The sequence below is a fragment of the Trifolium pratense genome, linkage group LG1, assembly GCF_020283565.1.
Source record: "Trifolium pratense cultivar HEN17-A07 linkage group LG1, ARS_RC_1.1, whole genome shotgun sequence".
Classification (NCBI taxonomy): Eukaryota; Viridiplantae; Streptophyta; class Magnoliopsida; order Fabales; family Fabaceae; genus Trifolium; species Trifolium pratense.
In genome coordinates, this window is record NC_060059.1 from 34690069 (window position 1) to 34715499 (window position 25431).

General features: G+C 37.2%; 2 protein-coding genes and 1 pseudogene across 2 annotated transcripts; 1 reads left to right on the top strand and 2 right to left on the bottom strand.

Annotated features, from left to right (window-relative positions):
* Positions 1-683: 683 nt before the first annotated feature.
* On the bottom strand, positions 684-9547 carry LOC123896491 (T-complex protein 1 subunit theta-like). Its single transcript, XM_045946893.1, has 13 exons — positions 9176-9547; positions 8021-8283; positions 7097-7243; positions 6842-7003; positions 5983-6060; positions 5400-5533; positions 5181-5253; positions 5022-5099; positions 4757-4879; positions 4466-4560; positions 2817-3026; positions 2506-2563; positions 684-1137 (listed from the first exon to the last, which is right to left on the bottom strand). The coding sequence occupies exons 1-13, from the start codon at positions 9324-9326 to the stop codon at positions 1069-1071; spliced, it is 1641 nt and encodes a 546-aa protein (XP_045802849.1). The 5' UTR covers positions 9327-9547; the 3' UTR covers positions 684-1068.
* Positions 9548-10422: 875 nt separating this feature from the next.
* Positions 10423-14856, bottom strand: LOC123902942 (uncharacterized lipoprotein syc1174_c-like). Its single transcript, XM_045952784.1, has 9 exons — positions 14461-14856; positions 14242-14376; positions 13628-13744; positions 13422-13550; positions 12553-12729; positions 12093-12233; positions 11277-11462; positions 11088-11159; positions 10423-10933 (listed from the first exon to the last, which is right to left on the bottom strand). Exons 1-9 carry the CDS (start codon positions 14572-14574, stop codon positions 10784-10786), a joined length of 1221 nt encoding a protein of 406 aa, XP_045808740.1. The 5' UTR covers positions 14575-14856; the 3' UTR covers positions 10423-10783.
* A 966-nt stretch (positions 14857-15822) lies between these two features.
* On the top strand, positions 15823-18359 carry LOC123893023 (annotated as a pseudogene).
* The last annotated feature ends 7072 nt before the right edge of the window (positions 18360-25431 follow it).

Below are 25431 nucleotides of genomic sequence, written 5' to 3' on the forward strand. Positions count from 1 at the left end.
AATGAAGTGATTTTCTATTAAGAAAACAACATATTGAATTGATGGCTTGGAATCTTTTGTGGACGACTAATCACCATTAAGCCAAATGAATACGTCTTAATTTAACTAGTTTTCAAAATACTCAATCCAGTTGTATTGCCAAGTATTTAAGTATACGAAACTATCAAGGCCAGAGGAAACAAAACAAATAATACAATACCAAAATTCTTAGGAAAGAGACATGGACAAAGTTTAATTCCAAAACAGACAAAACAATCTTTGTTTAACTGAGAAAAACTAGCTTCTTCCTTAACATATCTATATGTCTGTATACCTCCTAGACCAGATCGTTCGAGAGAACCCGAGTACGATTCCTGATAGGAACAATTCTTGGTCACACTTTCCTAACCTCACGGTCAAACTCTAGATTACCGAGACCCCTTCCCCCCGGGAACAAGAGGGTTAATAAAAAAAAAATCTATTTGTCTGTACTAATAGAAGCATCACAGTTGAAATGTTTTGAAACCCACCTAAGAGAATAAACTAATCACATGTATAAAAAAAATACATTATTGGTACATAATTATTTAACTTGTGTTAATGTTAACACCATACATACTACACATACTCAGATCATATACTACAAAGTTTATACTTAAATCACTAACAATATATAAAATATCCTTTTCTTTGCTAATTCAACAAAACTCAAATAGGGTGATTTCATTTAATTATAAAGAGCAGTTGATAAAAATTACAATACCACTATGTTTGATACAGAGTTTTGACACTATAGTACATGCATGGCATGGCATACAAGAAAAATTAATCGTAACACTAAAATAATAAGCCCAAAAAAGTTAAGGGTAAAAAAGCTCACATCAAAAGAACACAAGCATTCTAAAAAGAGGACTAACATTAAATTTACATATCACATCCCTTATATTCCATGTAATAAAATCAAAATTCAAAATTTGTTAAAATCTCATATTACTTGATGAAAAACTAGACGCCAAAACCAAGTTACCAAGTGTAAGTAGGACATCATGTTGAGATACAAACATGACCATATCAAGACTCCGTTCTAGTTTAGTCTTCGTCCATGCCAGCAGGTTGCTCTCTCCTGCCAGGCCCCCCAGCCGGTTTCGCCATAATAATCTGAAAACATCAAAATACCATAACAATAAATTTATGCACAAAGGAAAATGGATGAAAATCATGCATCCAATTTCAATCAACATGAATACTCAACATCAACGTCAAAAAAACAATGCATAAGAGGGTTCGTTCCCCGCAAGTCATGTCGTCAAAGTAACTACAATATGGATACTTAATTTCCATTTAATATTTTTTAACAAGGACTACAATGTTTTCGGTATTAAAAGTAAGAATGGAAATAAAAATCATGCATCCAATTTCAATCAACATGAATACTCAACATCAACGTCAAAAAAAAAAAATACATAAGAGGGGGTTCGTCCCCCCCAAGTCAATGTGGATACTTAATTTCCATTTAATATTTTTTAACAAGGACCACAAATGTTTTCAGTATTAAAAGTTAGAATGGAAATAAAAAGTCACATAGCTTTAACCATTCAAGCACCCAAGAATTTCTTGCAAGATTGAATAGGGAAGCAATCACCACTCACCAGTCTATTTTATTGATACTAATGACAGGTTCAAATAACACAATAGAGTAGAATTGTATTTAAGATTGGTAATGTGTACAAGTAAACAGAAAACAAAGAAAGAAATTATGAGAGAATGAATCTAGTGGCCCAACCCTTAATAACAATCTCTATCAACAAACATCAAAACATACTCTTATCAACAAGCCCCAATTGCTTCCAAAAAAAAAATCAACAAGCCCCAATTGGGCAAGTACATGTTAGAAGAAGAATGGCTCTAAACGCCAAATGGGGCGGCTTAATTAGTTAGTGAGCTCTCTAAATGCGGTGACAGAAGTAGGATATAAGTAAAGAGAGAAAATGTTGGTGAATTCTGTTATTTGGTTATTGAGTGGATGTGGAATGACCACAGTTTCAAACACCTGAAGAGCTTATTGTGAGTTTTCTGATTCTCTGCATTTTGGATTTTCTTAGCTCTACTTAACAAGGGCCCGACAATAGAACTATTTTTCCTTTCTGTTTAATTGCTACTCTCTGAAGTCTGAACCAGTAGTTATCACCTACCTAGAGCTAAATTGATGAGGAAAAGTCTTGTGTGCTCATTGTGTACAAATAGTGCCATTAGTGCACTCAAAATTAACTGTTTATTTTTGGGAGGGACTAAAAACACTATTCTTGTTAAATATATAGGGACCGGAAACAAATAAAATAAAGACTAAAATGATCAAAAACTTATATTTTCAAAGACCAAAAACTTATTTGATCCTATATTTATTAAACCTTGACTTTTTCTGAGCTTCTTTGCCCAAAGAAAAAATGAGCTTTTGAGATGCTTAATTATTAGACAATCTGGAATTAAAAGGGAACAATGAAATATTAATTACTTCCAGTTCATTACCTGATCCACCCGTAGCACAGTGCATGCAGCATCAGCAGCATATTTAAGAGCAAAGAGCCTGAGCCAGAAAAAACAATAACCAAACTTGTCAGCAAATGGTATGAGCCTATGAGGTAAACAATTATGTCAAACATAAGCAGTTGAAAAAATGCTACACATTTGTCACAAGTACCGTCGGTAATTGTATTTAAACTTATATATGACAGCTAGAAAAAGCCACAATTCAATGGAAAGCAATTCCATCACTAGCCTTAAGTACAGGGTTTTCCATCATAAAGAAATATGCATGCACTAAAAAGAAAGTAGTTTACTTGGTCACGTGGAGATCCCAAACATGTGTGGTTGTGACATCCTTACAAACACCCTCTTCCAAATCAATGCCAACTTTAGTGTTTCCTGATGCATGTTCTGCGTATAGAGAAGAAATTATCTCCATTGCATTTAGCCCAGCATTCTCAGCCAATGTACGCGGAATCATCTCAAAACTTTCAGCAAATTTTGCTATAGCATACTGATCCAATCTGCAGAACCATTTCAAATCTTTAGTACTTCCCATTCATGTCTGAATTATCCAAGAAGCATTGAACAAACAAAATACTGAAACTTTATGGCAGTGCATTTACAAAGGAATAGCAAAACAATCCAAACTCTATGTAAAATTTGTATGAGAGAATCTCAGAATCCTCTAACTTGCAAACAAGTTTGGATTTTATAAGATTTAGGGCAGGGTGCCAGTTAGACCTTATCTCTAGTCAATGTGGGACTTGAGTTTTACCCTATACACCTCTCAAAACCCATTCTAGGTATTATTGAACTTGTTTTGTGGATAATATGGCGAGTGGTCCGATGGATCTTAGATAATACCGGAAAACTCAACCCTAAGAAACTGATCTGTGTGAGGGTTGTTGATAGGTAGCTAAATACAGATAAAACAGTAGAAAAATAGTGGTGAAAATGGATGATTATATTGATAGTGATTGATCTTCCAGATTTAGTGTAAATCTGGGTAAGGTACAATGGTATAAACTGGATAGCTTCTCTTCCCACCCCCAACGTTTCTTTTTTTCCCCCCGGATTTCCATTTTTGCCCTTCAAAAACTTCGGAACGCGTTTTCCGATTTTTTTTTTTGCCTTGAAAACAAACTTCAGAATGTGTTCCGAATTTTTCCTGAATTTGAACTAGAAAGACTTTGGAAAACACGTTCCGAATTTTTTTCCAAGGGCAAAATTGGATTTTCAGGGGAAAAAAAAGAGTCGGGGGGGGGGGGGGGGGGGAGGAGAAGCTATCTATAAACTGTGAAAAGGAATGAATAAGCTGTAAAGATAGAGGGAGCAATTCAAGAAGCTCCAGGTCTCCCAAGTAGAGTGACTACTAAAATTAATGCATAATTCTACTCCCAATAAAATGCTGATCATATATAGTACTCAGATCTCCTTTCTCTCACTTCAACCTGTCCAAGTCATGCTTTCCCCCACTTAGTTGGAACAATAGTGATAATGATTCCTTGCTGCCCCTCCTAACGTACAACTCACCAATTCTATCAGTTGTCAACCACTTATAAACACTATTCAGGCCATATAACTATCGAATGTGGGTATCACACTCATGACTAGAGAATTAGAGTGTGACCTTGGTGGCCTGATAAAAGTATGAAGGTGAGGGTTTTCCTCCACTTATAACCATTATTCAGGTCAAATCACTATTCAATGTGGGGTTTAAATTTAAAAACATGTCCTCATGCCCAGGATTGTCCATTTCATGCGTGAACCATGTGGTAATAATGGGTGGAACAACAAATAAATATAGAATAGAAATCAACTCTAATACTATTGTAGGTTTTGGGTCTAACTCAGCTTCTAAGGTGAAGGTTGCCCCCCACTTATAACCACTATTCAGACAATACCATTACCCAATGTGAGACTCTCAACAAAAATTAAAGGAAAATATAATGTAATATACCCTGTCTCCTTGTAAGAAAATTCTTTCACCCTCTTGGCTAGCTCAATTTCAGTTGCCGCAGCTCCAGGCACAATACGGCTATCCCTGCACATGGCCTGATAAATAGTTGCATAAAATAAGACAAATCAGTATTATTTCTAAAAATGAAATCCCTTCAAAAGAGTAACCCTAAAAGATGCTGTACAACCCGCATGTTTGCAGAGGCCACACATTTAATTATAAAAATTATTTTCGTGGGTAAGGTATAATTGACTTGGTTAAGCAATAAAACCATGCAACATCAGCAATTACCTTGTAAGTGTTCACTCCATCATCAACTGCTCTTTCAATATCATCAAGTATACTATCAGTACTTCCTCTTAAGACAACAGTTGCTACAGAATTGCCACCTTCTTCATTTCTAACAATGGTCACCTGCATCATTATACAAAGAAACAAATAAAGAGGGAAAATCATATGCTACGCTTAAAGATGGGAAAAAACTGATGCAGTAAAGGACACACACAAGTAATGAACCATGAATATAGCAGAAACCCAAACAATTCTTTTAACATACCCTTGCACCACCAATTTCCTCTACTGAAATAGAATCGACATATCCAAGGTCGTCTGGGTTTGGTTGACTAAGCTTCAGCTGTTGCAGGGAAACAAAATAAATTAGAAGGAAGGTATGGTAAAACAATATTATCTACAAAGTAAAACATAAAAAACATACCATAGCAACAGCACCGGTTGTACGGCAAAATCGACGCAGTTCAAACTTTGAACTGATTTTCAGAACCATAAGCCTACAAGAATGAATTTTGAGTAAGAAACCGCATACATAGACTCATAGCATGACTTCAAAATACGGTGACAATTTTACAATTAATTCCTTGATGAACGATAGCATGAAGCAATTAAAAAGCCCCAAATGAGGTAAGAATTCACTCACTTATAACGCTCACAAAAATGCAAAGCCATCTCTCCTACTGCCCCTCCACTTACAATCACTTTGGCACCAGAATCAACTACTGCCTTGATGAGCTCCTCTACTTTAGCCTCTTCAGTTTTTGAATAATTTTCTAGCTATAAAAAAAATAATTCAAAAACAAGAGCATTAAGCACAAAAGATGTTGTACTAGTTAAAAAAAATATAAGTAAATAATCCATGAACTGCACAAGGAAAATCTCGGTCCATCAGATCATAACAATAATATCAGTATCAATAAAATAGTTGTATTACAAATTTACAAGCATGCAACAGTTGAAAATTGAACTAGAAGTTGTTGCCATGAGTTTTGAAAGTTTAAATGAAATACTAAAAACAATTTCCAAACAACTACCAGTACTGGATTTCAGGAGCCTACTACCCTAAATTTTATCATCAATCTCTTGTCCTTATATGGGGAGAGAGGAATGAACCTCTAGATCATTTAAATACAATTGAATAGACCACGCTTAGATAGTGAGTAAATATTACAATCTAATAAAACAGAATATAAAAATAGTAATCAAAATTAGTCAGTTTGATATACCTGCTCAGCTGAATGTATGAGAACGGTTCCTTTAGTTTCAGTTGCAGATGTATCAACACCACCAGCAAACACAGCAACCTAAAAGAGCATTGTCAAAAGAACTCAGAACAGGAAACATTATGAAGATCTGTAATAGCATATCATGGTGAGGCAAAATTCTTGCCCTAATTAAATAAAATAGCAACAGATCAGGGTCCTTGATAATGATATTCTGCCCAAAAATTTCTTAGGAAGGAAAGTATATGGAATTCGACCAAAAACACAATAGAACAAATAACTTTAATTTAAAATCATTTCAGGATCACAACTGAATTACAAAATGTCCAGATGGAATACATACAAAGTGGTTTGGTATAAAAAGTAAGCAAAAATAAGCTAAATATATATGTCAAAACCAAGCATCCCTTGCACAGATGGTATGTGCCCCTTGGAAATATTGAACCAAGACAAAATCATAAACAAACTGAAGTATTTAGTGCACCAAGTGGTGGCAAATGACACTTATACTAATTAATATTATTATTATTAGTGTATAGCGATAGCAATTGCTTCTTTAGGATCTAAAACACATTTAAAAGACAAATGCCAGTAGAAATTCAGGTAAGATAATACTAACCTAACAGCTACTAACATTTTCCTATCCCAAAAAAAAAAATGACCGCTTAATTCAGGTAAGTATACCCTTGATACAAATCAAAATTTTGAAATAAGAACCGCTGAAATGCACGCTAAGGCTTATCATGTAGCCTGTAATCGTCTAGCATACAAGAAAAATGACAAAGTTGCAAAGAATCTCAACCAATAAACAATATAGTAGACAGTAGACACCCCAACAGTCCCAAATATATAGAAAGCTAACCTTTGCGTTTTCCATTCTCTTTATACTGCCAACAGCATCACTTTTCAGAACCATTCCCCGAACAACTGTACTATTACGTAAGCCTCCTCCCAAGAGCTTTGCAACACGAATATTGTCCACATTAAAGTTTACAGGGTTTTTTGGGCACACTTGGATGCATGCCTACATTTTCCAAACAAAGGTCAGAATGTCAAGTGCTGCACCTAGAGAATAAGTTGTAATCATAGTAAAACCGGGTAATGAGGATATACTCACGTCAGCAACAAGGGAGCATATAGTATCTTCTTGACCAAATTGCTTGCTAGCAACAGCAGCTTTCATTCGAGAAATAACTTGCTCCTTATTACGGACATCCATATTGTCTGAACCTTCCTCGACAAGTGTGTCCAATACTTCAATAGTCTGAAATAGAATAAGGACTTAGCGAGAGAAAAAGTATGGCATTAAAGAAATATTAATCACTAAACTATCTTGGATAGAGGAGTTTGTGAGGGACAGAGAAATGAGGCTCAAGTTTTTGTTCTGCATAAACCTTCTCCTTATTTGAGACTTTTTGTTCAAAATTAAAGGATTTAAGAACAAAATTTACATGTAATTTTTCAATAAACCCCTTATTTATTCTTATTAACATTTTATAACTCTCTAAATTTAAATATAAAAAAAAGGCTGACAATGCCCTTTTATTTATCTCCAAATTCATCCATAAAAAATATTTTGATATCTATGCACCTAAGGAAAGTGTAATAAAATTAAATAACGCTATCATTCCATTGTTTGAATAATTTTATAATAGAACAGACAAAAAACAAGTTTCATGCCATATCCCCAGGGAAAATTAAGGGGATCCATTATAGTATTGAATGGGATTGTATGCGTTAACATATTTTTTCATCTTATCCCTTTTGTAAACAATAGAAATGACGTGAAACTGTCAGTTTTATTAAATAGCAGATATAGCGGCGCTATAGCATAGCAGAATTTTAACAAACCACTATTGTTCCACAATATGCAATTTAGGACAAAGTATTAACAAGTAGCAGTTATAGAAGCAGAATTTGAACAAACCCCTATTTTCCACGATCTGTGACATACAACATTGCTAATAATATCATTCATTCTATTTCATTCCATTCCATTAATTTTGGTTCAATTCAAACATAATCTAACAAACTAACATACCTTAGCAGTGGCTTTGGTATACCCACTAATAATCTCACTAGGATGCAAACCCATCCTAATAAGCTCCTCGGCACCATGAAGCAACTCGCCGGCAAAAGAAATAGTTAAATTAGCACCATCACCAATTTCCTCTTGTTGAGCTTTCCCAGCCAAAACCAAAATCTTAGCAGCAGGATGTTGAACTTCAAGTTCATTTACAATTGTAGCAGCATCATTTGTGATAAAAAGCTTGTCCAGATGATTTATAACCATCTTATTCATCCCTAATAACAAAACAATAACAATTAAAGATAAACAAAAACAAACTAGGAGCCTGTTTGGATACTAACATTGTTCATAAGTTGTTTTCAACTTATTTTCAGAAGTTCTCCGATATAACTATATTTTATCTTTCGCTATAGAAATAGCTTATAACAAGTGTTTATGATGATAAGCATGAAATAAGCAGCAAATAAATTGTTTATCCAAACAGAGCCCTAGATCACAATTACAAACTAAACTTCACTATTTAGATCGAATTATTTGATCTTATCTACTGACATAAGCTATGTGAGACTGCATGAGAGAACTTGTTCATAAGCTGTTTTCAATTTATTTTCATAAGTTCTCCAATATAGTTTATGAAAACAACCTACAGCTTATACAAAATCAATTTAACTTTATTTTATCTTTTTCTATAGAAATAGCTTATAATAAGCACTTATTATACTAAGCTATTGTGCTATAACCTGTAAATAAGTTAAACAAAAACAAACTAGGAATCTGTTTAGATCGACTTATTTGAACTTATCTAATGACATAACATAAGTTTTGTCAGACCATTCGAGAGAACTTATGAAAACAACTTATGACATTGTTCGTAAACTTTTTTCAACTTATTTTCATAAGTTCTCCAAGATAGCTGACGAAAATAGCTTTTACAAAATCAATTTAACTTCATTTTGTCTTTCACTATAGAAATAGCTTATAATAACCGCTTATCATGATAAGTGTTTGTGCTATACGCTACAATTAACTATTTATCGAAACAGGAACTAGATCAGAAACTAAACTTCACTAAATCTAAATAAAACACTTAATTTCAGATTTAACAAGAACGCGAAATGAGATTATAATGAGAAAATGAGAATGCATTTAATGTTAGGGTTAAGTTACCATTGGGACCGAGGGAAGTGCGAGTGATGGTGGAGAGTTGGTTACAGGCGTCAATGTTTTTGAGAACGGCTTCATCGAGACCGGAGAGATGTTTGTGACCTTCTTTGAGCATGGATTGCATTCCGTAGGGTTGAGTGTTGAAACCTACCATTTTTCTGTGTTCTTCGATTTACGGTGGCTGCGATGAACTGTGATGTGTGAGAGAGAGAGAGAGTGGGAAGAGAAAGTTCAAAACCCTGCAGTTATGTTATGTTGTGTTGCGAAATGAAGTGTGTAGGTCTAGAGAAATTCGAGAGCCCTAGAAGAAAGAAAGCTCGGGTTTATGTTTGGAGGAAATGTTTATTAAATACAAATTTTTACAAAGTAATTTCTAATTTTATTTTTTTTTTAGGCAATTTCTAATTTTTTATAAGGCTATCATACTTTGAAACATTTTTATTATGATGTCATTTTTTATCTTAATTTCTAAAATATTTATATAAATATCTATTTTTTTATAGAAAAAATCTTTACAAATATCTATATATTCGAGATATCGTGATTGTCTCAAAATTGTCTGCAGCCAAAAAAAAAAACACACACACACAGTTTTATATTTCGATGGGAGAGGATCCTCTCCATTGTAAAGTGGATCCAGTGAAATCCTGGCTTTTTTTTTTGTTGCAAGTTGACCATGGTATAAAAAAATGGATGGAAGACCAAGATCTATACATTATTCCCTCCGGTGAAAATCACACGGGAGAGGATTCATTCCCTATTTCGATCATTAATTAGAGATTAAGTCTCGAGTGATTGTGTGATGGAGTTACAACGTTAAATCTAAATCATAATTATAGATAGGTATGTATAAACAGACCCTGAGATCCATAAGCAGCTCGCTCGTACAAGACGCGTAAAGTTAGAGTACGGGGTAGCTCACGTCACTCGTTCGTGCAAATCACGTGGAGGTGGAACATGTAGAGGTGGAGCTCGTGGTGTAGTTGAGCCGAGTCTGCAGGAGTGGAGATCGTGATTGGGTTGAGCTAGGCTAAAGATGGAGCTCATGGTGGAGTGGAGCTGGGCTGAAGATGGACTTCATGGTTGAGTTGAACTGAGTTGAGTTGAAGATGAAGATGGAGCTCGTGGTGACTTGTATCGTCAAAGTGTGATATATCAAAAACTTGGTAGGAAATTCAATATATCAAATCTCAATCATCATATTAAATAAAAATGATGTGGAAGGTTGAATCCACCCACCATATCAAGACTATTGCACTACACAGTTTTTATTGGCAAGACAATATGCAGCACCATCACTTGTTACAGGTTGGATAATAGCTCAATAACTAAAGCTTAAACAATTAAAATGCCTAAATAAGGTGTCAAACCAAATTGTGTTAACTGTTAATCTTTGCTTTGAAACCAATTCCGTGTATGCTGTAAACTTGATCCTACGATGTGTTACAAAGATAGTAGAACTTAAAAGTAGAAAAAATACTACCATCTGAGAAATACATATTGCTGCAATACATAAAATCTAAAATACAATATACCAACTATTTCTCCCCCCCAATGGTTAATTATATGACAAAAAAATTATATACTATCATTGAGCTCTCAAAAATATAATCAGTAAGTAACTCTGGAGTGACCATTGACAGGCATGACAGAAGTGCGACAGATGTTATGAATTTTATTTCTTCGAAGTGAAAATGGATCTATCCCTGCTTTGTGAGCAGCAATTACTCCAATAGCCTCCCAATAATTTGAGACATGCAGCTGCAGAAGAGGTAATTACTTTAATGTTTGTTGCGACATTTCAGAAAATAATATAACAAAGATGCATTATGGTGAGACATCTTATTGTATGATTGTGTAAAACGGTTTTAGACTGTCGGTGCATAATCCTTAAACTCAATTAAAAATTGCTTACTGCTTCAAAACCAAGTTTATCTGCAGTATCATCCAGTACAGTTTCGTTTTCTTCCACAGTAATGATAAGTGGCTGCAAGGAAATTTTGTATTGTCATACATGAAAAGATGGCATCATAGAAATTCTAACATTTCATCATGAGGCAATAGTTGTTGCTTTTTCTGATTAAATTAAAAAATAAATTTATACCTTATTTTTTGCATTTCTTGCAAAAGCAAGAGTCCCTTCTCCTCCACAAGCATCTTTAGGAAGGACTACAGAATCCACATCACTTGCCAATATGCAACTGTTTTCCATTGAGTTGGAGCGTATGACCGAGTATTGTGGAGCTTTACTGAGGCCAGCTAGGACACATGGAAGGAAAGTGTACCCAATCTATTTGACAAGAAAAAGTTATCCACAAGTACTACTATTACAAATTCAAATGCAGAGAATGACATATATCTAGCTGATGATGAGAACATAATCTTTTTAATAAAATTAAATACATGAAATGTTCCAATAGCATCTAAAGGTGTTAAATTTTCATTCATTTAATTGAGGCATTGATTTTTGCATAAGAATCAAATGGAAGATACTCCAGTAAAATGTATAGAGAAATAATGAGGAAAACTTTAGCATAAACAATCCAAAACAATCTTATATGGATTTATTGAAAGATTGGTCTATGATAAAGCCTTGATATGTTTAGCCAACTTCACATAGTACTGATAGTAGGACAAGACTCAGTTACCTATGGGTGCAAGTTGCAATTAGTTCAGATGTGGCAGCTACCCTATTCCTATGAAGCACCGACACATACACGATTCCGACACTGATAATAACTTAAAAAATTAGAAGTGATTGAATGTATCTACATGTGACGGTGTCGTACAGTGTCAGATACCGATACATGTATGTGTTAGGTACTGGGCATGCTTCAATCTGAAGTGTTTGTGCTTCATGGCCCTATTTTGAAATAGTCGAACCAACAATCAAATTAGTTGTTGTCTAGAGTTTACTAACCTCCTCGGCTGCTGATTTGGGACTTAGTGATAGGCTTAGGGGAATTGGAGCCATTGCGGGAGCATGTGCACAAGGAATTTGGAACTCCTTCACTACTAGATGGCTTATAATCGCCTCAACTCCCGCCAGTAGGTCTACTCCCTGTGTAAGGCGGAAAATGGGGAAGCAAATGTCAGTAACAAAATGATTCAAAAAGACTAATTCTAGAATCTCTGACCATGAAAAGGTATGATTGAGAAAACTTCAAGATAAAAATTTGATTAAAAACAAAGTTATGTACTTATGTTCATATGCAAATTGAATCTTTTAAAATGAAGTTAAAATTTGAAGACATAGATAGAGAAAAACCATAACCATCCATGATTCTCTTAATCAAATATAAACTTGCACAATTAATCAAATTATATTCTGTTGTATTTAGATCATGGTCATGTAATTTCAAGAGTTGCCATTGTCATACCAATCCCTGCCGATATTCATCAACATCATCAATATCATCATCTGGGAAACGTCCAACGACAGCAACAGCATTCACTTTTGACCGATTCACTAAGGTCTGCACGGCTCTAAGTAACGAATCAGGGTGCTTAATCCTCCCTGTTGATTTGCCAGTTTTGGGATCAATCCACTTCTCTACCTGTAAAATGTTTTGCAAGTCAATTGGCATCATGTATGATGTTAGGTTTATTCTGACTTTGGCTTAGCATTTTAAATAGCTATAGATCATGAATTAGATGCTACACCCGAAGTCCATCAGCACACGCACATCACACCTCCTAGTATAATTATTGTCTGATGAAAATCATAGGGTGATCCTCCAATCATGGCAGAAATCACCGAACGACCTCAACATTGTTTTCTTCCAAAACTCCTAAAAGGCTCCACTATATAAAGACCTTTGCATTCACGCCAAAGGTGGGCATCAGTCTAACTACCTCATTCTCCCAATGACTTGAGCGTCTGAGCATTTGCAGGTACAACACCCGACCATGCTCAAGCAACGCCGCCTGTCGTTCGAGATCCAACTCGGATCAATTTTAGACATACAACAGCAAGATAACCTCACACGGTTTCATCTGGTTGAAACTCTTTTATTTTGTTCTTTCTAGTACTCAAATAGCATATCTTGTTAAGTGTTTGCAATTACAAAACATACAACTTTGATATGTATATGATTTTATTTTATTTATCTTATTCTTTAAATATGTATGCATTTGCATTGCATAAATGCCAAAAACTTTCACAAGTTTGATGTAAAATATTTTTTATGCAGTCCAAACTGGATGACTATATCACAAAAATTATGTCTAACAAGATGAAACTTGATACCTCAAGTGGAGTGTCTGTGACAATATATTCCACTATAGGCAATCCAAGGGAAGCCCTTGCTGCATCGGCTACATGTAACTGGCGAATCCGAAGCTCTTCCTCTATACCAGCATCAAGAACTATTCCAACCTGCTTTACATAATAATAGCTCGGTCCATTATTTCAATCGGAAAGAATAACCTTCAAATAGTATAGTTGAGTCTTACCCTATTTTGGTGAACAGGTTGTAAGGCCCATGACCCTTCTGCAAATCTGTCAAGAGCATAACCTTCAACATATAATGCATTAGGCATTGGCCAGTATAGCATTGCTGCGTTAAGTACCTGCAAAATTTGACAAACCAAGTAACCAACAAAATTAAATGCATATTTTTTCCACATTATCATTTTTCTTGTCAAGTAAACTAATGTTTAGAATTCCACACTTAAGAGTCCCCGTAAGCATGGCTCAATGGGCAGGGACATTGCATGTAAAATGCAGGGATCACGATTCGAACTCTAGTACTCCACTATTTCACCTTAAAAAAGTTGAATATTAGCCACTAGGCTTGACAAAAAAAAAATTCACAATTAAGATGAATAAATGAAATGTCCGACATTCAAACTCCGACTTTGCATATAAAATGTGATGTTCTTGACACCGAGTTAAGCTCGCGCGTGACTTTCCATATTATCATTTAAGACCATGTTATCCTTACATAACTCAAAATAAAATCATAAAAATTAAAAAGACCAGATTATCCTTACATAAGACAAGAAAAGACAGCATTACAACAAGTAGTAAATTAGGGATAAGAAAGTAATTGTGATAGGACTATTACATTAGGGTGAGTGATAAGGCAATCAACAACAGAAGAAAGAGCACGAGCAACAGGCAAAGAGTCACCAGCAAATCCACCAATAGCGGCACCAATTCCAGTCGGAACTATCATCACACTTGTGTACTCTCTCTTACACTGCACCCACAAAAACAACTAAGAAATTACTACTGCTAGTATTTTTACATGAAGTGATAAAAGGAGAAAGGAGAAGATTGTGACCTTGAGAGATTGTGAAGAGAAGGAACATGAAACTGTTGGTTTGTTGTTGTTGAAGGATGGAGTGAAGTAGCGGGTAGGGAAAGATGGAGTTGGAAGGTTGAGAGTGAGTGACATTTCTGACAGGAATTAGGAATGTAATTAGAGGACCATATGTTCAAATTTCAATCAAAAATAGGAAACAAACTGCGTTGTATTTGTACTCTAATTTGTTCTACTTAGTACTTCCCCATCGGAAGTAGATTTCAGTGCATATGTAATATAAACTGTCTTGAGATCAATTACAGTGTATAACTGCGTGATTTTGCTACAGCAGCAAATCTGGGTCCCTTACCCATCCTGGTTCCCGGTCTTGTCCAGTTTGTAATTTTTGTTGTTTAAAATGTGGGGACTAGATCCTCTCCCGTGAGTTATTCACATGAGGTCTAATAATCATCCACACCCTTTATTTATTCTTTTATTATTAATGCTACAATAATTAAAATGAATAAATGGTCAGGATTTCACCGTACAAAAATGTGATGGGAGAGGATATGTTCCTGTATTTATTTGTCAATTTTGATTTTAGTTCTTTTTTTATTTGCATAAAAAAAAAATTTGGTTGATGAACATTGCACGTAATATGTAAAAATTGGGGTTCAAAATATAATTTTGGTTGTTGTCAATGCGGGTCATTTTGATTTTAGTTCGTTGTAAAATCAAAAAATTTGATTTAAACTCTTGTAATTTCCAAAGACTATTAAAAAAAGTCCTTTTATGTATTATTTTAATTAAAAAAATCATCATGCACTACTTTGATCTACTATGCAAAAAGACTAAAGTTAGAGGCTAAAATCGTAAGTTTGTGAAAGTTAAAGGATCAAAAGTGTTATTTTAAAAGTTAAGGGGCCAAAATCATAAGTTATTAAAAATTAGGAGGCAAAAAATGCAATTTTGTCTAAAATCTATATAGTGTGTATCAATGGTTGTCGTCTATAACAAATTATGCATGTGTTGGTGTCTTTCAATGATTCAAAAATATGCTAATAAAAGGTTATTTTTATTCAACAAAATCCATAGAATATCTATTTCATACATGTCACCTCCACTCTTGATATTCCATTTTCACTATCAAATAAGGATATGACTCGTAACCGACGCTTATGTGCTAATATAATATGAAAATTAGTTATTAGTTTTCATATTTTATCCTTTCAAATCTATTTTGGGAGTGTTTTTTTTTTTTGTTAAAACATGAATGTAGATAGATAATTCCATGTAATCATTTTTATTGTTTTAATTGAGTCTATATAAAGTCTTGCAAAGGAGGTTCATTTGAAAACTTATATTCTTTTTTGTCTCTCATTTTAAACAAAACATAAAATTATGGCCGGTGGAGGATTTACTGATGTAGGGACTCTCAAAAGGGCTCATCTTTATGAATATAAGATTACATGGTACTTCATCTTTTCGTGCATTGTTGGTGCACTTGGTGGGTCTCTCTTTGGATATGATCTTGGTGTTTCAGGTAAGAATGTTTTATGAGTTAGACCTTGAGGCTACAAGTTCTAAGAGTTTAATGATTGTGCATTGTTGCATTATAAACACATGTTAGAATATTAACTAATAATCCTTTCAGGTGGAGTTACTTCCATGGATGATTTCTTGATAGAATTCTTCCCCCAAGTGTATGAGAGGAAGCATGCACATATGCAAGAAACTGATTATTGTAAATACGATGATCAAATGTTGACACTTTTTACCTCATCTCTTTATTTTGCGGCATTGGTGTCCACATTTGGTGCTTCCTCTCTAACAAAAAAGAAAGGCAGAAGAGCTAGTATTGTTGTTGGTTCTATTAGCTTCTTCATATGAGCTGTCATGAATGCTTCTGCTGTCAACATTTCAATGTTGATCGTTGGTCGTGTCCTTCTTGGTGTTGGCATTGGATTTGGTAATCAGGTAATTTGACTGCTAAAAAATAATAAATTATGTTTTTGTGTCAGAAAATATATTATTTATAGTTATTCTATTTTGACACACAAATTCGACATAAATTTGGATGACAAAGTGGTTTAAGTATGCTGTTAATTAGATTATGTTGATGATTCATAATATAACAAGGTGCCCAACTCATCAATTATTAAGTGAACAAAACTAAGATGATTTGTCAAACTAACCATGCTTTTGAATGTTATTAATCACAAATTTTTCAAGTATATTTGAACACAAATCATGGTAAATGAATATCATGTATATTTTAAGTTGTGACACATGATTTTATTCATTAATTTACTAACACGTTGTTGTGTTGTTGTTATTGTTTAGGCCGTTCCTTTATATCTATCAGAAATGGCTCCTGCAAAAGTGAGAGGGGCGGTGAACCAACTTTTTCAACTTACAACTTGTTTGGGAATTTTAGTTGCTAACTTCGTAAATTATGCTACTGAGAAAATTCATCCTTGGGGATGGAGATTATCTCTTGGATTAGCAACAGTTCCAGCAACTGTTATGTTTATTGGTGGTTTGTTGTGTCCTGAGACACCAAACAGTCTTGTGGAACAAGGCAAAATGGATGAAGGAAGAAAGGTATTGGAGAGAGTTAGAGGTACTTCCAATGTTGATGCTGAATTTGAAGATCTTGTTGATGCTAGTAGAGAAGCACAAACCATCAAGAACCCATTTCAGAACCTTCTTTTGAAAAAAAATAGACCACAATTCATAATTGGTGCTTTGGCTATTCCTGCATTTCAACAACTGACAGGAAACAACTCCATCCTCTTTTATGCACCTGTCATTTTCCAAACTCTTGGATTTGGCTCAGGGGCATCTCTTTATGCTTCTGTCATTACTAGTGTTGCACTTGTTCTTGCCACTTTGATCTCAATGTTTTATGTTGACAAGTTTGGTAGGAGAGCTTTCTTTTTGGAAGCTGGTGCTGAAATGTTTTTGTGCATGGTAAGTATACGTACTCTATCAAACACACCATTTGTTTTGTTCTTAATTAATTGTTGACGTACTTCGAGAGTTTGCTTGGATTGACTATTTTGAACTTATCATCTGGCATATAAGCGATTGAGATCATTTATGACATGTTCATAAGTTATTTTTAGCTTATTTCCATAAACTCTCCATAATAGCTTATAGAAATAACTTATAGCTTATTTAAAAACAATTTTGACTTTATTTTATCTTTGACTATTGAAAGAAAATAAATAAATACTATAAGCATTTAATTAACTTGTTCATACAATTAGGGCCTGAGTATATATATTTAGAGGATCGTAGACTAGTTATCTTCATTTATTACCATAAATTCTCTGACTTATGAAAATAACTTGCAACTTATAAATATAGTTTTTCTTACAACAGCTTAAAAATATTTTAGCTAGTATTTCTTTGATTATAGATATATCTTAAGCCAATCATAACTATTTGTTGTTCTAATTGCTACTATATTGAACCAATTTGATGTGTAGGTTGCTACAGCAGTTGTTTTGGCTCTTGAGTTTGGTAAAGACAAAGAATTATCATTTGGTGTTAGCATCTTTTTGGTTATTATAATTTTCATGTTTGTGTTGGCATATGGAAGATCTTGGGGACCCTTAGGATGGTTGGTTCCAAGTGAGCTTTTTCCATTAGAGATTAGATCAGCTGCACAAAGTGTTGTTGTATGTGTTAACATGATTTTCACTGCAATTGTTGCACAATTCTTCCTCGCATCACTCTGCCACCTAAAATATGGAATCTTTTTACTTTTTGGAGGCTTGATTGTTGTCATGAGTTGCTTTGTGTTCTTTTTGTTGCCAGAAACAAAGCAAGTTCCAATTGAAGAGATTTATCTTCTCTTTGGGAAACATTGGTTTTGGAAGAAAATAGTGGGAGATGGAAAAGAAGAAAAAATATTAAATGGTCATGCATAAGATATCAAAAAATTCAAACAACAAAAACTTGTAGAATTTAATATATTTATTTGTATGTCAAGATATTCAATTAACAAAAATTGTTGGATTTAGTATATTTTTGTGTGTGTCAGTTAAAAAAACATATTTAAGTGCCTTATTTTTTTGTCTCATCTGATCGGTAAAGCACTTGATTTATTCGGGTCTAAGGACAAATTAAGTATCCAAAAATTATTGTGGACAATATGAACGGGTTAGGTTAAAGATGATATTCTAACTCATAATTTATTCCTTACCTTAAATGTTAGTTGTATTATGTTTGATATGGTGACTAAAATAAGGCTTAATTAATAAAATGGTCCCTTAAAGATATTTTTTGTTTTAGATTGGTCCCTTAAAGAAAACAAGTTCCGAATAGATCCCTTAAAAAAAAAAAAAAGGTCCGAATAGGTCCTTAAAGACATCTTCGTTAACCAGTTTAAATCACACAATAAGGATGGAGGTGTGAACGAAACTACAATGATTTATGGTCGACGGTGAGGTTCTGGGTGAAACGAAGCTTGATAAGGATGAAGATGGAGGTTTTAACTTTGATGAGATGGAGAGAAGAAACAGAGGAAAGTAATGGAATTATGAATTAGGACCGATCTATTTTTTCTTTTAATCACGGTCTTTCTTTATTTTTTATTTATTAATTAATCAGCAACTTTGCGGTCAAGGGTTCGAACCCCAGCAACTTAGAAATTTATTTTATTAATTTTTCCTACTATAGCGCTTATGTCAAAAGCGCTATTATACAATATATGTTTTAATAGCGCTCTTCGTAGAAGTGTTATTATAGTTATCCACGTTCGCGAATTTAATAGCGTTTTCACCAAAAGCGCTATCAAATTGTCCCTGTGTTTGAAGTTTTAAAAGCGCTTTTTTTAAAACCGCTATTAAAGGAGCTCCGTGTCATGTTTTAATAGCGCCTTTTAATTAAGCGCTATTAAATGTGCGCTATTAAATCTAATTTTTGTAGTAGTGGATAAATGTTGAAAGAGAATCCAACCATGTTCATCTTCATTGTCACTAAGAAATGTTATAATAATGTAGAAAAATGTAACATCACAACATCAATTTTTGGATAATTGTAGAGGTATAATTCAATAATAATGTAGAAAATTGTAACATCTTGTGACATCAATTTTTGGATAATTGGAGAAGCATAATTCTTTATTATTTATTATAAGACTGATATAATATAAATAAAAAAATAGAGATGAGAATGATATAATATTGATTATATTGTGATCTTAACTGTTGATCAGAACAGGTAGAAGGCCAGTTGGAAGTCCGTTGAGCAGGTGGTAGGCAGCAGGTCCGAGCAGATGATCCACGGAGGGGGGGTTGTACCTGCAGGTGCTCCGATGCCTAAGTCAGTAAGGGTTGAGAGCAAAAGAGATACTAGAGAGAGGTTAGAGAGAGAGAGTAATTGCAATAATGAATAGTGTCTACCTTGCTCTCGCAAGAGGGAGAGTATTTATAGCCCCCAGCTCTGGGCCAAAGGTCCTCTTAGTGGGCTGGACTAGCCAAGGCCCATTAAGAGGGACTGCCAAGATATCACCCTTAGATGGTGGGTAGAGTAGTAATTTTACCCTATCTTGGTGGAGAGGTTGTGCCATGCTGACATGGAGGTGATTGGGCAAGCCATGTGGACTTTGTGAGGGTCTAGGTGGACTAGCATTAGTCTAGTCCAGAACAGGAGCCCCCCAAGTCGTTGCTCCTAGGCATAGGAGTGATGACTTTAGATGTATGCCCAAGTGTAGAAGGAAATCTCCTTGCAACCTCTCTTGAACAAAAGTGGACGAGGAAGTTGCTCGTCAAAGCCTTGCTCGTAGCAAGTATCTGCAATGTTTTGCTCGAATCGATTTTTCGAGGGTGTTTAATACCCTGCTCGTGATTATGGTTACGAGGAAGTATGTGTTGCTCGTATCTCCTGCGAGGAGATATTGCACAAGATGGAACAGTTGCTCGTTGCTATCGCGAGGAGATACCAACGAGAAGTTTTGTTGCTCGCAATGATGACGAGGAGATGTTTTTTCAAGAAAGCATTGTTGCTCGTTGCTATGACGAGGAAGTTATCAACGAGGGGTTTTAATGCTCGTTACTATGACGAGGAGGTTAGTAACGAGGAGGTTTTGTTACTGGGAATGCGAAAGGGCGCATTTACTGCTTTGATTTTTACGAGGGAGTGTAAGGACCATTGGATCAAAGCGTCTCTTCACTCCCCTGGCTTGATCTATATAATAGAGGAGAGTGAACTTCATTCTTACTTTTCACTCTCTCTCTTCAATTGTGAATTCTCTGAAGTTTCAACTTACTAGTCAAATCGTTCTCCAGATCTCATTCATATTCAAGGTAATTCTTTCAAATTTTCCTCTTTAGATCCGTTTTTTGTCATTTCTGCCCAGTTTTGGGCGTTTTTTCATGAAGATTGTATGAATTTATGAACATTAGGATGAATGTGCCGGGCACCATATGAACTTGGTACCGGGGAGATTTCCTCCCCTTTGAAACTCTAGGTTAGATAACTAGTGACGGGGAGCCTATCTCCCCGTTTGAAACTTTAGATAGTTTATTTTAAGATCCGGGGAGCCTATCTCCCCGTTTGAAACTTTAGATAGTTTGTTTAGGTGACGGGGAGCCTATCTCCCCGTTTTAAACTTTAGATAGTTTTACTTCGTGACGGGGAGCCTAGCTCCCCCCTTTTTAACTTAGAAAAATTTGCATGAAATTTGTTGTTTAAATTTCATGCCGGGGAGCTTATCTCCCCGTCTTTCACTTGGGCTACCCTCCTCGGTTTGATTTTAATTGCCATTTGAAAAGGGCTTTGGTCGGGGACAGCGTCCTCGTCCTATCCTGCGCCCTTTCACTTGAATTGCGGTGAAAGGGTGGATTTGATCATCGAATTCACTTTGTTTTTGCTGCATTTCAGGTTGTAAAATGTCAGAGTCCGAGGAGGTTGTGGAAAGCCAGGGTGCGGAGAAGTATACATTGGTCGACTGCATAACCGATCCTGCGCTGGATTGGGTTGCTCCAGAGCCCCGGGGAATAGCCTCGTCGCTTACTTCCCAGGATCCAAGATTATATATGACCGTCGAGCAGCAGAGAGCAGACGGGCTTCAGAATTGGTCGACCCGTATACCCGGGGAGGGTGAACGGGTGTGCTCGTCCTTTGCCGGGCACGACTTTGCTATGTACGAGTTTGTTTTTAAGGAGATGGGGCTCAGGCTGCCGTTCAGCCCCTTTGCGGCCAGCGTGCTTAAAGCCTTGCAGGTGGCTCCGTCGCAGCTGCATCCGAATTCATGGTCTTTTATCATGGGGTTCGAGCACCTCTGCACGTATAGGAGTGTTCGTCCCACTCTTCCTCTTTTCTTTAGAATTTTCAAGATTCAACGTAAGCCGACGAGGGAAGTTGGGCGTGCCCCTCGTCAGAATTGGGTTTCCTTAAAGCATCACGAGGATGTCAAATTGTTTAAAATGTTTGTGGATTCTATCAAGGACTTCAAGGAGAGGTATTTCATCATCCGGCCAGAGTCTCCAGCTGCCCGGGAGAGTTTGTTGGAACTGGATGAAGATAGGGACGGACAGGGTGTTGCTCGTAAAGATGACAACGGGCAAGTTATATTCCGAGCAGTTCCTAAGTTCCCCCTTAGTTGGTCGTATGATCACTTCCGGAAGGAACCTAAGGAGTATACTACCGGGGACGCAGACTTGTCTCCCGAGGAGATGGCTGCCTTTGAAAATTTGAAGGCCTTTGTGGCCGGTTTTACTCCAGGCATCTGGACGACTCGTAAGGGAGTCACACTAAGGGACGAGCATGGGAAGGCGAAGGTCTCTCCCCGCTTTATAAATACTAGGAACCTCCTCAAGTGTAAGAATGCCGGGGAGGTTAGGTTGTGCTTGGGTATTGCTTCTTTTCTATTTTTAACTTAGAAAAATTTCTGTTATTATTGTGTGTATTCCTCGTCTTTTACTAACTTGCTCGTCATTTGTTTGCAGACGAAATGGAAACTATTGCCGAGCGCATGCTGAAGGCCAAGCAGGATGAGAAGGCGAGCAGGTCTGCTCGAGGAAAAAAGAAGGCTGTTGCTAGAACTTCCCAGGAAGTGAGACCGGGGACCCCCTCCGTGCAGGTTATTGGGACCTCGACGGGCACCCCCTCCTCAGCTCCCCGGCCTCCTCCAGCGAAGAGGACAAGAGAGGAAGATCCCCCGGTTGAAGATGCGGGCATGGGAGGGTGCAGCAAGTTTCCAGTTCCTCGGTGCTTTACCGTGGACAAATTTTTTGAGAAGTATCCTCCGGAGGTTTTTGAAGCTGAAAGGGCTGCTATTCTCAACCAAGAGCCTGAGGTCCGTAAGGAGCAGCATGCTCGTGACATGGCTGCTGTGGTGCGAATGATTTCGAGCTCCCTTGTTCTTGGTGACGAGCGGGAGTCCTTAGTCGAGCAGCTGAACACTGCCCAGGCCAGGCACGAGCGGGCCAAAGGTCGGATCAACCAGCTCAAAATTGTTGTGGATGACCTCAAGGAGAAGCAGCAACACTGGGGTGACCAGCTTGACGAGCACCGTAAGAGGGGAGAGGAGTTGGAAGCTGCCCGGGCAGAGATTGAAAGGCTCACTGCTGCTATGGCTCCGGGCGAGAACGAGCATAAGGCTGCCGAGGGGTTGACCACCCGAGCAGACTTGGTCGGGGTAATTGCTCAGCTGTCCCATGATTTTGTAGAGGGCACTGAGTACGCCTTTGAAAATGCCGTGCAGCAAATCAAATGTCTTAATCCTGACGTGGAGCTGGTGACCCGAGGACTACATGTGAACGGGCAGGTCAAGGATGGGCAGATTGTTATCCCGGCCGGCCTGGCCGACTCTGATGAGGAGGAAGAAGATGCTGAGGAGGGTGACGAGCAGGAAGATAGATGCGAGGAGTAGACGTCCCCATCCTTTCTATTGTAATTTATTTTTGTCTTTTTGGATTTTTGGGGCCTTTGAGCCATGATTTGTAACATTGGAACAAGTGGGCTTTTGTCCCCGTCTTTTTATTTTATGACAATTCCGGGCAGGTGCCCGTTTATCTATTTATGCTTGTTTATAACTGCTCGTCTATATCTGCTCGCATGTATGTTTATATTTTTCTGCTCGCATGTATGTTTCCTCCTTTTTTAACTTAGAAAGTTTTTCATGAAATTTTGTTGTTAAAAATTTCAACCGGGGAGCCTCCCCGTCTCATAACTTAGAAAATTTTTCATGAAATTTGTTGTTAAAAATTTCAACCGGGGAGCCTCCCCGTCTTTTTAACTTGGATAAAATTTCGCCTGAGATTTGAGCCGGGGAGTTTCATTCCCCATTTTTAACTTAGCGAAATTTTATGCTAATTTGTCTGCCAACGTTGGGCCGGGGAGGTTTTCTTCCCCGTTATTGGCATGATTGAAATTTCGTTGTTCGAACTGGAACCGGGGAGTATCCCCTCCCTGTTTTGATCGTTCGAGCACGTCATGTGTTCGTTTGAGCTGGTTGATGTGTTCGTATGAGCACGTCGGTGTGCTCGTCCGAGCAAGTTAGTGTGTTCGTCCGGGCACGTTAGTGTCCCCGTCCGAGCAAGTTGGTGTGCTAAGTTTTGCCTGTTTATTTTTATGCCAATTTTGTATACTTGTCATATTTTTGCATGTATGAATGCTGCGCTCGTTGTTGTTTCGCCGGGGAGGTCTCCCCTGCTTGATACTGAGCATGTTTTATTGAGGGTAGTCTCCTCTGTTTTGACTTAAACAGTTTAGGGAACTGTATAAGCACTTAGAGTTGTTTCTAAGTTACGCGAATACAAGCACGCTAGTGTACCCTTCTTCGCAACCTGAACCTCCCATCGCGAGCTGGGTGCTAGGTCGTGGCACGGGGACGATGGGCTCGTTTCAAGAGTTATCCTCGTCTAGCAAGAGTTCCATTTCCCTTATGGTGAATTAGTTCCCCTGCTATGGTTTTAGATGAGCACGTGTGCCATGGTGCCCTCCGTTGTTTAAGGTGCTCGATTCGTTGTGTTCTGAAGTGCGAGCAGCCTTTTTTGGTGTGGCAATAACTTAGCTGTAATATTGTTTCAATTTCTGGGCATTCCAGGGTCGAGGAAGTTTCTTCCCTCGAAGGTCCTCGAGATAGTATGCACCATTTTCTGTTTTGTCAATGACGCGGTATGGTCCTTCCCAATTGGGTGCAAGTTTGCCATCCTGGGAGTCTGCATTGCGTCTTAGGACGAGGCTGCCCACCTCGAATTCTCTTTTGATGACTTTGGTGTCATGACGGGCAGCTATTTTCTGCTTCAGGGTGGCTTCCTTTAAAGAAGCTCCTGTTCGAATTTCTTCGACGAGGTCAAGCTCCTCTCGAAGTGCTTCGTCATTTTGCTCCTCGTCAAGAGGCTGCTCAGTCCGACGAGATGGTTCCCCAATCTCTACGGGGATAACTGCCTCCGTTCCGTATACCATTCGGAAGGGGGTTTCTCCAGTTGTGGAGTGTGGGGTTGTTCGATAGGCCCAGAGTACATTGTCAAGCTCTTCGACCCATTTCTTTTTGTTCTGGTCAAGTCTTCTTCGTAACCCTCTCAGGATTACTTTGTTGGCTGCTTCAGCCTGCCCGTTGGTTTGGGGGTGCTCGACCGATGTGAAGTGCTGCTTGGTGCCCAGGGCAACAAGGAATGCTTGAAAATCTTTGTCTGTAAACTGTGTTCCATTGTCTGTGACTACCACTTGTGGTATTCCGAATCTAGCTAGCACATTTCTTTTGAAGAAGCGCAGGACTCTGAGTGATGTGATGTCGGAGAGGGGTTCGGCTTCCACCCACTTTGTGAAGTAGTCCACTGCTACTATTAGGTAGCGATTTTGATAAAGTCCTTTGGTAAAAGGTCCAAGTAAGTCCATGCCCCACCAGGCGAAGGGCCAGGGGGAAGACAAAGATTTTAGTTCTCGAGGGGGAGCTAAGTGCATATCCCCATGCCTTTGGCATTTGTCACATTTTTTAACGTGGTCTTTGGCGTCCTGTTGCATAGTAGGCCAGTAGTACCCTGCTCGTAG